Raw genomic sequence first — 17747 nt, 5'->3', positions numbered from 1 at the left:
AAATAAATAAATAAAATAAAGCTTTTATAAGGACATTGGTTTCCTCTTGCAGAGAAGAGGAGACAAGGTCTAGCAACTTCAAGGTTCACTCACCTAGGTGGCTCTGGGTAAATTCTAGGCTTGACTTCATTGCAGACATGGGAGAGTTTTTAGTTAAGATGTTATAGAAGTTCACCCCATCTGTGTTCTGAAATAGAAGTACATTCGACTGTTTGTTTTCTTTTTCTCCATTATCAGTATTGCAAAACAGAAAAGCACCTGGCCATCCATCTTATTCAAGGACAGCTTTCTCTCCTAAGTTTGCTCGGACTGGAAAGAAATGCATATTGGCAGGCCCGGCCAGCTCAGCCTCCTGCGGCTAGTGAGCAGCTCATGAGAGAAGCTCAGATGCTGCAGGAGAAAATCAGGGGCCTGTGTGTTCACGTACAGGGAGAACGCGCTGCAGAGGGTGCTGCACACTCGAGTCCGCGGCCAGTGCTCTCCTCCCTCCGGCTCCCCGGGGTCAGAATGCTGCTTGCCAGGGACCCAAACACTCACCTCTGCAAGACATATCATTTCTCACAGAACCCATACATTCAGTCAAGGGACAAGCAAGTCTTGCAGGCCTGGGTGGCTTTCTGACCCTGTCACTCATACATGTCAGATTATCATTTAGCATGATTTCTGGGGAGTCTCGGTATAGACCCTGATCCTGACAAAACCAATCAGAGGTCCTACTTCCATGGGCAAAAACCCCTGGGCTGGCCCCCAAGCATCTACCATGTTACCTGTTCGACGACAATTTCTGCTTTTCCCCACAGCTGGGTGGCCTCTTTGTAGTGCCCCTTATCTATGGCATCCAAGACCTGCTCTGCAACCTCAGACACTTCTGCCAGACCTTGGTCATCGAGAAGAGACTGCAATGCAAATCAAGAAAACAAATCTGGTTTTGCTATAGTTAGGGATGGGAAAGGAATGAGTGGGAAGAAGAAAGGGGAGCTTACATATGAAAGTGTCTGTCACAAATCATATATTTATTATGAAAAAAACCCAGCAAAATGTTAACCTAGTCTAGATGGTGGTATATGGATGTTCACAGTGATCTTTCAAATTTTCTGCATAGCCGAACATTTTCTTAATAAAAGTTGGGGAGATTTTAAAAAACTGTGTTTCTTGAACCTGGAGAAATGCGGTAACTGTGCTGATGTTTCTTTAAATTTGTCCCCGGGGCCAGCTATTGCTTAGGGTCTCCCTATGATATGGACTAAAAGTCCCTAAGGAGCAGGGTCGCCCAGTACACTCAACTAGCTTTGTCCTTCCTTAGGACAGAGCCAGAAGAGGTTGGCTGGACTGCTCACAGCAGAGGGTGCAGAGAGGAGGCCCCCCCGCACTTACCATGCTGTACAGGTAAGGTCCCCAAGAGAGCACCGCATCTAAAGGAAATCACATAGGTAGAAAGTCAGTCCATCATGGCTCCATCCTTCCAAAGGAAAACCTAACTGGCCTCCCTCCCAAAGTGGAAAGAACCAGGAGCAAGAAACCCAGTGGCTTTCCACTGAAAGGCTCCTTCACTGCCCAGGGCCCATGTGGACGAGGGCCCATGTGCTGTCTCCGTGGCTGGAAGGTGGGACGAGGGTGTGGGGGCCTGTGCTGACTCAGGGCTAATGGCACATGGATCTGGCCTGATACCGGCCCAGTGAGTGAGTCACAGCCAGCGATGGCATCCCCACAGGCAGGCTGTGTTTATGCAGTGGAGGCTCTCACCTGCCGACTTCGAGGCTTTTTGACAGCAGAAATATTCCCCGCCCTCACATTCCTGCTCTGCTTCCTGCTTGCTCCTCCAACTTGGGGACACTAGCTTCTGCCAAGTTGCTAATTAAGGAATGATTTCATAATTCAAATGTCTGTGGCTATACTGCCAATCAATTCATTTCCGTCCCACAAATATGTCAAGGATTTACAAAGGGTCTGAAGCCAGTAGGGAGCTTTATAAGAGAGAAATATGAGTAAGACAACGTGTGTCCTCAAAGAGAACAGTGGCGCTGGCTTTGGACAAGTTCACTACCACCGTGACGCCAGGTTAAAGATGTGTCAGCCAACACAGCATCAAGGATCCTACGTTGTAAAGAACATTTAAATATACCCCTCCTTTGCTTGAAAGCCTTCCCTGGTCACGTAAGGCCAAGTGTCTCAAAGTACATATGTTTTGAATAACCTTGGTTCTGCAAAATTTTAATCCAGGTATTAAAAGAAAAAATTCTTTGGTGAAATATCTTTGGGGTTATGCAAAATGTAATGCATTCTTTACTGTGGGACTTCTCAGAGCCTTCGGTGTGCCTATGGAGGAGGCGGAGCCAGAGTCTAATACTTCCAAACTTACTTGACCGCAGAGCCATTGTATAGCAACTCACTGGGCTGGTATTCTTCAGTACAGCCTGAGAAATGCAGGCATACCAGGCCCTCCTGAACCTACCTACCCATCTGGCTCTCCAGTCCACCTTTAGGCCAATGTCAGTTTCTGGAAATAGAAAACTGTCTGAAAGTCTCCAATGCATCATACTCCCTGCTTGATATAGACCAGGAATTGACAAACTCTTTCTCTAAAGGGACAGACAGTAAATACTCTTGGTTTTGCAGTCCTCTATCACAACTACTCAACTTTATGGTTGCAGCCTCCAAACAGTATGTAAATAAATGGGCGTGACTGTCCTAATAAAAAACTTATTTACCAAAGCAGGGTGACAAGGCTGACATGACTTGTCGGTCATAGTCTGCTGACCTCTGATGTAGATCTAAAGAGTCCAATAGAATTTTCTGCAATGATGGAAGTGTTCTATATCTGTGTGGTCCCAAACAATAGTCGATAGCCATGTGTGCCTACTAGGTATCTGAAATGTGGATAGTGCAACTGAAAGATTGAAAATTTCATTGTGCCCTGGCTGGTGTGGCTCAGTAAACTGAATGCTGGTCTATGAATTGAAAGTTCACAGATTCAGTTCCTAGTCAGCGCACATGCCTGGGTTGCGGGCCACGTCCCCAGCTGGGAGCATGTGAGAGGCAACAGATCGACAAATACAATGACGCTTCTCTCCCTTTCTTTCTCCCTCCCTTCCCCTCTCTCTACAAATAAAAAAATAAAATAAAATCTTTAAAAAATAGGTTACATGAGTAACTGAACATCTTATGAAATCAATTGGACTTTATCAAAATGGAAAACTTAAAAAAAATAAGATTTTATTGTATTTTAATTAATTTAAATTTAAATAGTCAGAGATAGTTCTATGGCTACCACACTGATCTGTGCCGATCTTCTGGAGGACATGGGACATGTCTTTATATCGTTCCTGGCCCCTAACTTCCTAGCAAGCAATGAATAACTGTTAATGAAATTAACAGTGCTTCTCCCTCAAAAAGGGAGTATACTTCTGGGAGGGAGGGGTGATACTGAACGTGGACCTGGAACGAGGGAGTAAGATCTGGACTAAAAAATTCTTAAGGGGAGGTGGGTCATGGCCAGGTGAAAAAGATTTTTGGACAAGATGACTAGCACTTGTAAAAGCCATGAGGTGAAACTTACTGGTCTCCTGGAGGCAGGGTGTGGAGCGGTTAAATGCATGAATTCTAGTGGCTGCTGCCTGGATTTGAGTCCTGGCTTGAGCTGTGTGGCTCTAAACTGCTTAACCTCTCTGAGTTTCACCATCTCCAAAAATCAGGATAATAATAGGACCCATCCCATGAAGCTGCTGTAAGGATTAAATGAAGGCAACACATGCAAAGTGCTTAGTGTTGCTACAAAACTGTGATGAGACCCCAGGAGGAAGCAGGGAGGGGCCAGTGCTGTAATTTTGAGTGAGTCATCAATCAAGAAACCTGCCGGACCCTCCTGCCTCTGGCCAAGCACCTACAGCTTCCTGATGTCCTAGGAGGTCCATGCAGGGAGGACAAACAAGCAGCAGCCCTTTCTGCAATGATGACTCAGAATCTTGGTTATACCATTATTCCCTGGAGACGCCAAGAATGAGGGCACGAAAAAACCATTCCAAGCAGCACCAGTGTATCCTGAATCCACTGGGGACACGGCTCTGTAAACACATATCCTCCCATGTTACAACCACCGCAATCCAGAGACAGCACAGAAGGCCTAGAAAGTTCCCTCATGTCCCTCTCCAGCTTATTCCTCCCCCTCATCCCCAGTTTACTCTCTTCTGACTTCTAACTTTAAACTGACAGTTTGGCTTTGCCTGTGAAAAGTCTGCTTTTGTAAGGTAAGAACAGTAGTTCTCAACCAGGGGTAGTGCAGTCCCCCAGGGGACATTTGGCAATGTCTGGAAATATTTTCGGTTGTCATACTGGAGTGGAAATACTGGCATCTAAGGGCAGAGACCCTGCTAACGTCCTACAACGCACAGCACAGACCCCCACCACAAAGCATCAGGAGACTCAAAAGGTCAACAGGGCTGAGATTTTGGATGCTGTGTTAAGAGTTAATCCACTACGATGACTATTGCAAATGTCTCAAGTCACGCCCTGGATGTTTGCAACATAAACAACTTTTATTATGTACTCCTAACAAGGATGCGGATGCTCAGGTTATGAAACTGGGGAATTAAGTGGCAGGACCTGATGGTAACCTTATCTCATCATCAACGTGAGCAACAGATGGGAATTCCACCCCAAATTCCCGTGCCAACATCAGGGTGATTGATGGAGGGGACGGGATGACACACAGACCTGACCAGGCCACTCATTCTGTATGGCAGAGGCCAAACGCCATCACCTCTTGGAGCTTTCTGAATGTCTTTTACTGTAAAATTGGATTCCTTTGTTCTGAGAATCAAATGAAGAGAGTTTGGTTCAGTCCAGAGCAGCCCATGTTAGGTGCTGTGTAAATGAGTTTTCATCCTCAAATTTCTTGGATGGCCCTGGGCGCACACTTTCTGTGTTGACGTTTCCAAGGACCCAGAAAGTTTCATTGCCTTGTTCTCTGATCTGGATGACATAGCCCGAAGTCCCAGGGAAGGGTGGGGAAAGGAAGTAAAGAAGTATCTAAAATTTTGGTACTTACCGATTGGGGAGATCCAGGAGTCACCCAAAGCAACACCAGAGAAGTTGCACTTGATTGTCCCTTGCTGAATAGCCTGAAAGAGGAGGAGCCAAGAAACATCCTTGCCAAGGGGCCTCCATCTCTTCCCCAAAAGGAGAGAGCCCTGTCCTTATACGCGGCTTTCACGAGCGCAAAAAACTTCTGCCCACCCTCCCCATGTCTCCGAAGGCCTCTGATACTCTCTAGGGAACAGGAGTGACTCTTTTCTGACACCATTTGCACAATGGCGGGGAACTGCTGAGTTTCTCTCTGTTCTCTTCATAAGGGTGCTGGCAGGATGTGTGTGGAGTCCGATACAGCCCCTATTTTTTAGGAGGGGCACTGCCACCCCTCCGCCCTGGGTTCTGACGTCCCACAAGGTGCTCCGCGGGCTCCGTGGGTACGTTCCTCACTGTGCACACTGCAGTTCGCTGAAGGGCTGGGAGGCCTCCTCGGGAGGCCCCCGAGAGTGAGATGATGCCTTCAGAATAGGACCTCGTGCTCCTCTGCCCCCCTTTACTCATTAACAGTAAACAGTAGCAGAAAATTGGAAACAATCTGAATATCATAGGATGAGCTCAATGAATTATAGCCATTTCCACGGTACAGGATGCAACTTAAAAAAACCACGGGGAGCTCTTTATGAACTGGTATGAAAAGATCTCTAAGGTATACTGTTAAATTAAAAAGAGACATATAGAATAGTATGTAGTATATACTATTGTTTGTATAAAAACAGGAAAATAGAAAATAAGTGAATTAGCTTTTACAGGCATGACATACCTGTGGAAAGATACAGAAGAAACTAGTAACAGAAGTCGCCTTAGGGGAGGGGGACAGCGGCAAGAGAGAGCACTGTTACATATGAACCTTTCATATTTTTGCAATTTTGGATTATGGGACTGCACAAGCTATTCAGAGATCTAAAATAAGAAAACACCCTGGCTGGTGTGGCTCAGTGGATTGAGCGCCAGCCTGCAAACCAAAAAGTTGCTGGTTTGATTCTCTGGCAGGGCACAAGCCTGGGTTGCGGGCCAGGTCCCCAGTTGGGGCGTGAGAGGCAACCAATTGATGTTGATGTTTCTCTCCCTCTCTTTCTCCTCCCTTCCTCTAAAAATATATAAAGAAAGAAAGAAAAAAGAATGAATAGCCTGACTTTGAACACTGCTCATTAAAGAGAAAGAATTACGCATTTTTCTGACTTTTCCGGAAGGAGCTTATTTCAAGTTCCTGATGATGAGGGCAAGTTCCATGCTGTAGAGGGATACCAGCTGACAGATGGGGGCGAAACCAAGGGAGAGAAACATTGTTTCGAAATGCCTAAGGAAACTACTGGCTTAGGTGACAATTAAAAATTGATATTAAAGCCATTAGGTGAAAGATGGATTAAGACCTGGGCACCCATAGTGTGACTATGACACCGGTTGGATAACTTTCTGTCGGGGGAGGGTGTCAGAGTTCAGTGGAGGGAACAGGCTAGACCTAGACATTATGTGCCTTCTGATTGGAAGCAAAATGATGGATACAATGTTACCTGTATCAGAGGCTGGCGATGTTTTTTCTATCAAGGGCCAGATATAAATATGTTAGGGTTTGTAGACCTATGTTGCAATTACTCAACTCTGCCACTGTACTGCTTAAGCAACTACAGGCAATATGTACATAAATAAATGTTCTAATAAAACTTTATTTGTAGACATTGAAATCTGAGTTTTATATAATTTTCATATGTCACGAAGTATTACTCTTCTTTTAATCCCCCCGCCAACTGCCAATGTAAAAACCATTCTAAGCTCCGGGGTTGTGTACAAACAGGTGGTGGGCTGGATTCGATCCCCAGGCTGGTTTCCTGAGACCTGACCTATTATGATGTATTTTATCCAAAGCTTTTACGTTGAACGTGTAAAGGCCTTTAAATATAACTTCTAGTTTTGTAGGAAACACAGCAAAGGAGGCAATCAACGAAATACCACCACAAAGATGTTCCCTGACAAATCCAGAAAGTGGGACATTATGCAAGTTCAGTAGTTGGGTCTCTCTACCAATCAGGATCATAGAAAAGGGACTGTGTCAGATGGAAGCACAGTTCAGGGACATCACAGTTAGAGGCATTAAACCAACTGGCTACAAAGGACATGTTGGGATCATCAATGAAGCCCAAGTACTTGCGATGAAAATTTTATAGAATGGAAAGATGAGGACTAATGGTTGAAGAAAGCGGGCTGTGGACATTATGTATACTATGCTCTCATATTGCCTAAAAAATTATTTTTCTATGAAAATGCAAAAGAAGATTTCAACACAATACATTAAGGTGGTAGGAGTGGAGAACTCCATCTGGCAAGAAGGTGAAACTGTAATTGCTGTATTTTCTAGTTTTCTGTTACACACATATACTGCTTTTGATGAAAGGTTCATTTAAAAAAAAAAGAATAAATATTAAAAGTAAAATTCATACAAGCTCACTGTTAAAAAAAAAAATTTAAACCCAGAGCCCTGGCTGGGTAGCTCAGCTGGCGAGAGCATCATCCAGATACGCCAAGGCTGCGGTTTGACCCCTGGTCAGAGCACATACAAGAATCGGCCAATGAATGTAAAAATAAGTAGAAAAACAAATGGATGTTTCTCTCTCTCTCTCAAATCAGTAAGTAAAATTAAAAAAAATTAATTCACAGAAAGACACTTCTGTCCCACTCTCACCCTTACATTTGCTAGGAAACCACAGTTAGCATGTTACGAATCCTTCTAACCCCTTTCTTTGCTTTTACAGCACATATACACACATACACATACACACATATACAGAACTATCCTTTTTTTTTTTTTTTTTCCCTGTCTTCAGAACTATCCAGTCTTTATGATGGTTGCAAAGCGTCCCATCCTGGAGAGAGACACCTATTTTGTTTAAGTGACCTTCTACAAATGTCCATGACCTTGTTTTTGATTTTTGGCCATTACAAGCAATGCTGTTCTAAGCATCATCTAACACACATGTGTAAGTTCTTCCACAGAACAGATTCCTGGAAGTGAAATGATGGGGTCAAAGGCCACATACATTTTAAAAGATGACAGATTCTGCCAAATTGCCTTTTTAAAATGATTTACCAATTTTCATATCCACCAAAAGTGCATGAGAGCACTTATTTTCCTGACTTCTTACCAAACTGGGTGTTATCAATCTTTTAAATATTTTCAAATCTCATAAGTTTGGCTTACTAATAAAATTTGAGCATTTTTTCATATGTCCACAAGCTATTTTCATGTCTTCTATAAATTGCTTGTCTGTATTTTTTGTCAATTTTCTAGTAAGATATTGTCCTTGTTAAGTGGATTTATTGATTCAAATACTTTTTCTCTTACAATTACTTATAGAACTCGGAGGTTTAAATTTGTGTGTAGTCTAAATATATCAAACTTATCTTTTTGGCTCTTGGGTGTTTCATCTTATGAAGGAAAGATTTCCTACTCAAGATTACAAAAATTTCTCCTACATTTTCAAGTTCTTATAGTGTAGATGTTAAATTAAAAAATATTAATCTAGAATTAATGTTTTATGCAAGGCAAGAATTTAACTTCACTATTTTCCAAAGTGATAGCATTTACTGAATATTCTCTCAGTTCTCCAGTGATGTGAATGCCATCTTATTTATATATAATCATGGAATTATGGTATCTATCTATCTCATATATACAGGAGTACACAGATACATATACATACATAAACATATGTATACATTAAATCTGTTTCTTGATTCTTCACCCTGTTACATTTCACCTATTTGTCTGTTGCTATGCCAGCAGCACACTGCTTTACACACTGTAGCTTACAGCTTGTTTGACATCTGGTAGGGCAACCTTCACTGTTCGTTTTGAAACTTTTCATGACTATAATTACAGACTTGCTCTTACTCTGCATGTACAAGGCCCTATTCAAAGTCCATTCAGTAACAGGTGAATATAAAAAGTAACACAGTCAGTTTCTGCCTGAAACCAAAACAACAAAGTCGTCTTCCTTCTCACCTTATGAAGTTCTAGAGCGATGCCAGCAGCCATTTTTCCTCCATAGGACTCTGAGAAAATGTAGAATGGAACCGTCTAGCAAGAAAAAAAATTTATGAAGAACTAAACATCCTGAATATCTTTTAATTCACACACGTTAATTTCAAATTTCTACTGCATGTCACAGCCAGACAAATCCGCCTCTCGTTGTCCTTCTCCCTCCCCGTACCTGATTATGTCTCATTAGAATACTGACTCTAGGGTCACTCCTTCAAGCTGAAAACCCCCTTTAGCGATGATAGAAACAAAAGCCCACAGCCCAGTCTGGAGCATAAAGACAATCAGCTGGGCACTGAACTCTTGGGGAAGTTTATCCTGGTGGACTCAGTGTTACGACTGTTAACCCCTCTGCTGGCCCTGAGGCTTTGCTTACCTGAAACTCCTGGCGGCAATTGAAGAAGGACTCCAGGAGGGCCATCATGTCGGACGCCACTGTGGCAAGGTTTTTGGCATACGCGCCATCGTCCTCCACATAACTGAACCCAGTGCCCACGGGGTTGTCCACGAACAGCAGGCTGGCAGACTGGAGCTACATGCCACAGAGGAAAAGCAAACATTCCAGTCAGGCAGTCGGTCACCAGTTATCTCTGGATCACCTTGTCCGAGCTCGACAAAAACTACACATGGGAGGCTATCAGTGTGCTTACGATCCTGTTGCTAAAAGGGATGTAAAACAATAAGGGACAGGGGCATAGACTACTCTGGCAAGAAAAAAAAAAGGCAAGAAGGAAAGATTAACATACACCTGGGGATCAGAGCATCTAAGCTGTCGCTTTTCATGTGATACAACTGTCCTAAATGTGATGTACTAGTGCAGGGCGAACTGTGCAGCGGGCCTGAGCAACAGGGGACAGGACACGCGAAGGTGGAACACCTCACATCGGTTTCCTTCAAGACAAGGCCAGTCTCCACATTGGCCTGGCTTCCCTGGAGATTATGAGAACAACTTGATTCTAATACCTTCTCCAAAGAGACTCAGAGTTACAGAATTTACACCTGGAAGGATCCTTAGTGATGACACAGTCCAGCCATGCCTTTTACGGATCAGGAAATGAAAGCCCAAAAAGGGCCCAGGACTTCTCCAAGGTCACAAACTGGGACAGTAATGGCCGCATTAGGACTCCTCATTCAGGCTTCCTGTCCCAGTCGTATTACCCTCTTGGTTCTGGGAGGCTTGGGGACAAGGCAATGAGGCACTCTGCTGCTTCAGGAGGAAGTGATATTTCAGGAGGAAGTGAGTACAGGATGTTCCAGGCTGAGGGAACAGCATGTGCAAAGACCCTAAGGCAAGAGAAAGTAAAGGACCAGTATGGAGACAAACAGGAGACTCAAAGGACTCAGAGGGGTCATTAAGGAAGAGGTGATCCTGCAGTGAGTCTTAAAGAACAGTAGGCGTGAATATGGTGAGCTAGGTTGTGAATGGGTGGCCAAGGGAATAGCATCCAAGCCAAGGAAAGAGCCCATTCAGAGGCCTGAAGGTACAGTGCGTGTGGACAGATATTGGGAGACGAGGCTGGAGGGAAGCAGAAGCTGGCTTATGCCCAGGAATCTGGGTCTGATCTACGGAGTAACTGAAAGATTATAAGCTAAGGTGGGGTGGGGGGCACTTTAAAAGCAGCCACTAGCAGGAATGGATGAAGAATATTAACATTTGGGTATTACACACAATGCTACCATATGACCCAGCAGTTCCATGATAAGGTGTATACCCCGCCAAAGTTGAACATGGGAGTCTAAACAAATATGTGTACACCAGTGTTCCCTGCACTATTCACAATAACCAAAAGGCGGGAACAGTCCAAGTGTCCATCAACAGGCGAATGGATACACAAAACGTTCCAATACAACAAACTATTATTCAGCCTTAAAAAGGAATGAAGTATTGCTGTATGGTACCTGGCTAAACCTTGTAAGTATTATGCTAAGTGTCAAAAGCCAGACACCAAAGGCCACATGTTGTGTGATTCCATTCTTATAAAATGTCTAAAATAAGCAAATCTACAGAGACAGATGGTGCATTAGTGGTTGCTTGAGGAAGGACCGGAGGGTAAGCTAAGAGGTATGAGCTTTCAGGGGGATAGAAAGGCAGCGAAAATGTTCTGAAGTGGATTGTGATAATGGTTGTAAAACTCTGGATAGGCTGAAAGCCATTAAACTGTACACTTTAAGTGCGTGACTTGTATAGTGGATGAATTATGTTTTAGTAAGCTGTTTTTAAGAATTCATTCTTCGGCAAAAGTGAGCAGGTGGACAATGGGACTGACCCAAGGTTGGATGTGGGAGGTTGGAGGGGGAAGAAGGGTAAGGGGTCAGGGAGTGGGGGTGGGGCACTGACGGGGAGGGCTTAGGGAGGAGGTGCAGCTGGGAATGAAGAGAAGTGGTGGGGACAAGACACCACCATAAGGGGCTTGAAGTCTTGAGGAAGTCAAGAGGCAGGGGTGGAGGGGAGGAGAGAGGGGAAAGGATGGGGCATTGCGGCCAGAGGGTGGGACGCTGGAGTCAGAAGGCCGAGACAGCCAAAACGTGGGTAACGGCAAGGTCCAGGGTGTTTGCGGGAGTAGGGTTCTGTGGACACGTGGAGAAAAAGGTCCCTAAAGGCAGGAGACCCTGGGGGAAGGGCGAGGGGAGGGCGAGCAGCACTGCCGAACTTGACCCCTCCCAGCACGGGGTTGAGCCTGGAGCGGGTCAGCCCTGGAGAGCAGTTTCAGTAGGGCCATCCTCGCCGTACCCAGGTAGTTCTTCGTGGTTTGAGATCACTGTCAAGGGGCCCGATTTCCTCAAAGTTTCCAAATCCAGTGCTGGATCCGCCTGGACCCCCCTGTGGAAGAGGAAAGAAACAAAAATTAATCCCGAGAAAATGTGACTTCAATCTTAGTCATTACAGCAATGACCACATTCACTACAAACGAGGTATGATTTAGTGATGGCTGCGTCAACCCCGCACAAAGGCCCAAATGATCTGGTGAACCGGGGGCTTCTGCACTAACCGAGCCCCCTGGTGACGGCTGAGGTCTTTCTAAATGGAACAGGCCTGGGCCAAGAGCCCCCAGAAGGGACCTTCCTGCTGCTGATTCTCCAAACTTGAATCCTGGCCCGCCAGGAAGCTTCAGACCGCTTTGTCCAGCTCCTCCCTCAAAGACGAGCAATAAGGCCCAGGGATGTAGCAATTAGGGGCTCTCCCAGGACTGGACCTGGGGACTTGTGACTCTCCACCCTGGAATAAAAGAGTACTCCCATTCCCCACCTCCGCTTTCCAGATGCCCCTGTGTCAGCAGGAGATGCCCACCCCACCCCCAGCTCAGGGCAACGAGAAGCTGACTGGAGGATACTTCTCTTCCATTGGAGAACATCCTACTACACAATCTTTGTCTAGAGCTTTGGGATGGGTTGTTGTCATGGCCAGGGGCAGTCCAGTGACTCTGAAATATGTGTGTCAGTGAGCCAGCCGACATGCTGAGGTGGCTTCAAAATGTAGTTAAAATAGCTCACTACTCTAATCAGACTATGTGACCTGGATTCTCAAAGACCTGCCCAGAGAAGTCAGTGCATGTTTCCTCAGGAGACTGCTACAATACAATAGATCTCCCTTTAATCTAAATTAGTAATCGTTTCTTCCTTAATCATTATCTTTTTTCTTCTCTTTTGGGCCTCTGAGGAAATGAAGAGCAGGATAGTTAGTTAGCCAGTTCATAACTCCCCAATAGCATCTCAGCTCCCAAGGTTAACCTAACCGAAGGTCACAACCCAGACTATGAACCATGCAGAGAAATCAGGTGCCTGTCTGAAAACTGCCACTCAGCTTTGGGACAGCTGAGTTGTTACATCTCCTACATTGTTACATCTCCTGATTCTTGGCTATGTTGGCGAGTTACTCAAATAAAACAATGACCCTGCTCTGCAATGAACCACAAAGAAGGTTTGCTACTTCTACACCCAGTGCTTTTCAAATTAGATTCTTGGAAACCCAGGAAGTGCCTGGAGGCAGCGTGTGACCAAGGGGAGGTTGAATGGGTGGAACTTCATCCCTCCCTCAGCACTTCTGCTTTTGTTCCTAGGTAAGCTTTCACTTCAGGGTGGAAAAATTCTGCTAATTAATGAAAAGTTAAAGCAAAACCTCCTAGATTAGAAAGCCAAAACTCAGAAAAGGCAAGTATCGGCTCTCCCTGACAACCGACCATCCGGGCTACACACATGGGCTCTTGTTTTGTGGCATTTTCATATCTGCACCCTTGGCTGAGCCTCAGCTCCAGCTCATCAAAGGAGGTGCTCCGATTATCCTGAGAGAGGCTGCTCCTGACAAACTGCTCATCTTCGCTTTATCCCACCAGATGGGCCGCCTGACCCGAGGCACTGGGAGGCTGCTTATGATTTACTGACATTTTTGCAGGAAGTGAGATTTGCATCCCATGCCAACAGGTAGTAGGGCGCTCTATTTACTACTGAGCAACCTGGAGCCCCAGCTGGGCCAGGCCCACAGTTTCCAGAGGCTGAAGCAAGACCATGCTTCTCAACCCCTCCCTACTGATTGGTCTTCCAGGCGGGTGTGGACCATCTCTGCACAGATATTTTAGGAATGCAGGGAAGAATCCTCTGCCTGCTCCCAATACCTCTTAACCAGTTCCAAGCCTTCATCCTACAATCAGAGCTCAAGATCAGAAAGCAAACACATTAAAGGAGAAGGAGAAGGCCCAACACGTAAGACTAAGATACAAGAGGTTGAGTCCTTTCAAAAGATCAGTATTGGGGGGGGGGGGCAAGAAGTTAGGGTCTGGTAAAAGATTAGGGAAAGAAGAAGAGGAGGGACCAGTCAGGGTACCTTGGTCTTTACCTTGGAACCATTCAAAACACCTTCTATCAGTACATAGTCAAATCTGTCTTCAGGAGCTTCTGGTAAAGGTTCCTACCACTGAGTGGGCTCAATAAAACAAACTGGTAAAAGGCGAGAACCCCTCATTCTCTGATTTGCCCTCTTTAGTATACACTGCCTTTGCCTGCTTCAGAAGGATGCTGCACTCCCAAGCCTTAGCAGACCCCCACGGGCTACTGGACCACATCAGTCCTTCATCACTGGCTGAGCTGCGAGCCCTAAGGAGCAAGCGACATGTTTAGTGAGGGAATCTTGGCCTCAAACCTGGCCAAGAAATGAAGCCACTTTTACCTGAAGCCACATAACCAGGGGCAGTTCTGAGTAGTTCTTGCAGGGGCTGGTGGTATAATAGAGCCACCAGAACATGTGGGCATCCTTCCGGACAGTCACATAATCCCATACTTCTTTGCCCTCATCTGGGGGCAGGTCGCAAATGGCTCCTGCAACAGAAGCACAATTTGATTTTCCCGAAGGATGTCTCATGTCTGGATAAATTCCAGGTCCATTAGAGGTGGCCATGCCAGGCTAGAGATGATTTGGTTTATATTTGAGGAAACTGACTCACTCCACTATATTGTGAAAATAAGGAAAAAACCTCAATTATGAAAAAAAAACACAAACCAAACTTAACAGGAGGCTGGAGTCTTCTACTTTTTCCGCTATACCCTCTGTAATGTTTGGACTTTTAATAATAAGCATAAAACACTTCCATAATTCTGTTGTTTTTTTTTTAAAGAGATTTACATTTTTGGGGAAGAGGAAAATCTCAAAAACCAACATGCTGCTTTTCATTTAAAGACACATCACAAATTAGTGCGGCTAAGATGAGATGCTATATTATGAGCAACTGTTAACTATTTTTAAGGAAAAAAATAAAATTGTAGGTCTTCTCTCAACACAACAAACCAATACAAATTTGAAGTGAATCAAGTAGTTCAATTTTATTTATTTTTTAAAAAGTTTATATTTCTTGATTTTGGAGGGAGGGAAGGAGGGAAAGAGTGGAGGAGAAAGAGAGGGTAACATCGATCAGTTGTTCCACTTATTTATGCATTCACTGGTTGCTTCTTGTATATACTCTGACCGGGGATGGAACCCACAACTCTGGCATATCGGGACGATGCTCTAACCTGGCCAGGGCAAGTATCTCAATTTTAAATATTAAAAATAATATTAAAATATAGTAGAACTTTTCTTCTGACCTTTACATGGGAAAATGATTTAAAAGAAATCATTTATAAATAGAAGAGAGACTATAAAGAATAGTATCAACAGAGTGGAGGACAGAAACATTACATTTCTGTATGACACAATTTCTGTACATCAAAAATAAAATGAAAAAGCAAACAACAAAGAAAGATCTGCACCCTGGCCGGTGTGGCTCAGTGGACTGAGTGCTGGCCTGTGAACCAAAGGTCGCTGGTTTGATTCCCAGTCAGGGCACATGCCTGGGTTGTGGGTCAGGTCCTCAGTAGGGGGCACACGAGTGGCAACCGTACACTGATATTTTTCTCCCTCTTTCCCTCCCTTCACTTCTGTCTAAAAACAAAGAAATAAAATCTTTAAAAAAAAGAGAGATCTGTGACAAATATGAAAATGGGTAATTTTTCTCATTCTCATAGATCAATTTAAAAATAAAAGATCCTAATAGTTAAATGGATGAAGTCCACAGAAAGTAACTTATGAAAAGAGAATATGAATGTTTGATAAATATGTGAAAGCATGGTTAACTTCACTAATATTCAAAGACATGAAAATTAAGGCAATAATGAGGTCACAAAAAAAAAAATCTTTGCTTATTGATAGACCAAAAAAATGACAGCTCTTGCTCAATGTCCACAAGGAGGCAGGAGACTGGCCTTCAGTACTGTTAGCAAGAATGCACACTGGCATAACTTTTTGGCAGAGCAATTTGGCAAAAAGAAAACAAAACGAAACGAAAAAACCAAAAGCTCTGTGTGTGTGTGTGCCCTTTAATCCCACAACTCCAATTTCTTTAATTAACTTTTTTAGCACCTGCAAAATACCTATCAGAAAAGAGTACGTCAAATACCTTCTCTATGTCACCTTTGCTAACACCTTTCAAGTTATGGTATCTTTTTTTTTTTTAAACACTACTCTAGGGGAAAAGGACTGATGTTAAAAGGTGAGTTAGGAATTACCCTTGGTGACTGAATTTTCTTTTTGCTTCCTCCTTTCTTAAATTTTAAGCCTCTGCAGCAAGTAAAAGAACAAAAAACTGGTCTCAAGAAGAGAAGGGAGTAGATGAAGAGGCTATGTTAATTGTGATTGATAAGGGTGGAGATCAAAAAACTAAAAGTGGCTTGAGGAGAAAAACAGAGCTGCTAGAAAATAAATGTGGCTATAAGAGTCTATATTCATATAACCCAAAAGTACAGTCTCCTTGAAAATGACAGATAAGGTTCTGGTCCCTTTTGACCTTATCCATGGCACTCCTCTCTTCCCTGGCAGCGACCACTGTTAAAATTTGGTGGCAACATATTTGACACCTTTTCCTAAACACAAACTGAGGGGCATAGGACCTCCAATTTACAAAAGAGGAAAACCAATTATTAAGCAACCTGCCTAAGATCATAAGGCAAGTTTGTGGCCGGTTTTAATTCTCAGTTGATTCAGAACAGGAAGCATTTTGCTGGGGGTGGGGGTGGGGAGACTGAAAATCAATTTGCAAATCACTTTTTAGACACGAATTCGTTTTTGCAAAAAAAAAAAAAAAAAAAGCCTCGGTGAGGGGAGACATTATAGTGTATGTTCTGATCAAGTAGGGGGGAAAGGCCTTATCTCAGTGAAACATCCCATTCGTGGTAGCATTTTTCAGGGCTTCCGTGTTTCATTTTAAAATATAAAGGCCTCCTAATTCCACTTTGCAGCCTATGACGGCAGCAGAAGGGAGGCTGGTGGCCTTATTAAGACCGTGGAAACCTCACTGATCAGCAGTTTCTCCGAATCATACATTTTGCACAACTGCTTCTGCCTAAGTGTAGAAGAAGCACCCTTCTGCCTAAGGAAGAAGGGAGCATCAGACCACCCAGAAATTAAAAAAAAAAGGGGGGGGTTAGAAAAAGCACTTTCACTTAAAAAAAACAAAATAACAACAAAAAAACCCAGTGAGGTTCAAAACCACAGAGGAAAAGATATTTCCTTTAAAAAACACAAACGCACTAACAGACTGTCAGCCCTGGAGGCACTGGTCACTCATATATAAACCTTTTGCCCAAACCTACCGGTCCTGAAGCCCAGAAGCAGCAGCAGAAGCACGGGCACAAGAAACAACCGCGGCGCTAGCTCCATGACGAACACCGCGCTGCAGCATCAGCAACAGGCTGGAGGCAGAGCCCTACCACGTGACCGCGGCAGGCGGAGCTTGGAGTGGACCGAGGGCGGGGCGGAGCCTGCCTATCTGGGGGCGGGGCGAATTGGGCGGGGCCTGGTTGGCCTGGGGCGGGATGGAGGCGGGGCCTGCGCGGTGAGGCGACTGGCGATGCCAGCGGCGCTCTCTGCCGGCCAGGTCGACCAAGACCCCTGCAACGACTGGGAGGAGAGAGGAGGTGGTTTTGCCTGCCCCACCACGTCTTTCCTTGTCGTTTTGGGGACAGAATAGGGAGGAAGAGACGTTTAATGCATTTGAGTTCAGTTTTGTGACAGGACTGGGACGCCACAGAGAAATAACCACGAGGACCGTCCTTCCTGCACTGCCCATCTCCTCCTTCCTCAACAAAAGGCCCAGTATTTCAAAAA

At 44.5% G+C, this 17747-nt stretch overlaps 1 protein-coding gene across 1 annotated transcript in view; it reads right to left on the bottom strand.

The window, feature by feature from the left end:
- Nucleotides 1–17339, bottom strand: part of SCPEP1 (serine carboxypeptidase 1) — a 28024-nt gene extending 10685 nt beyond the window's left edge. The window contains exons 1-9 of the mRNA XM_054585446.1: nucleotides 17234–17339; nucleotides 14280–14428; nucleotides 11850–11939; nucleotides 9495–9650; nucleotides 9083–9157; nucleotides 5045–5117; nucleotides 1375–1412; nucleotides 768–896; nucleotides 94–187 (exon numbers count right to left, since the gene is read on the bottom strand). Of these exons, the coding sequence (XP_054441421.1) occupies nucleotides 94–187; nucleotides 768–896; nucleotides 1375–1412; nucleotides 5045–5117; nucleotides 9083–9157; nucleotides 9495–9650; nucleotides 11850–11939; nucleotides 14280–14428; nucleotides 17234–17300 (871 nt within the window). The 5' untranslated portion in view covers nucleotides 17301–17339. The remainder of the gene's footprint in view (nucleotides 1–93; nucleotides 188–767; nucleotides 897–1374; nucleotides 1413–5044; nucleotides 5118–9082; nucleotides 9158–9494; nucleotides 9651–11849; nucleotides 11940–14279; nucleotides 14429–17233) is intronic.
- Nucleotides 17340–17747: the final 408 nt, after the last annotated feature.

Source organism: Pteronotus mesoamericanus, unplaced genomic scaffold, assembly GCF_021234165.1.
Source record: "Pteronotus mesoamericanus isolate MK-2021 breed Mesoamerican mustached bat unplaced genomic scaffold, CSHL_Meso_final contig_84, whole genome shotgun sequence".
Lineage (NCBI taxonomy): Eukaryota > Metazoa > Chordata > Mammalia > Chiroptera > Mormoopidae > Pteronotus > Pteronotus mesoamericanus.
This window is presented reverse-complemented; position numbering and strand designations above follow the sequence as displayed.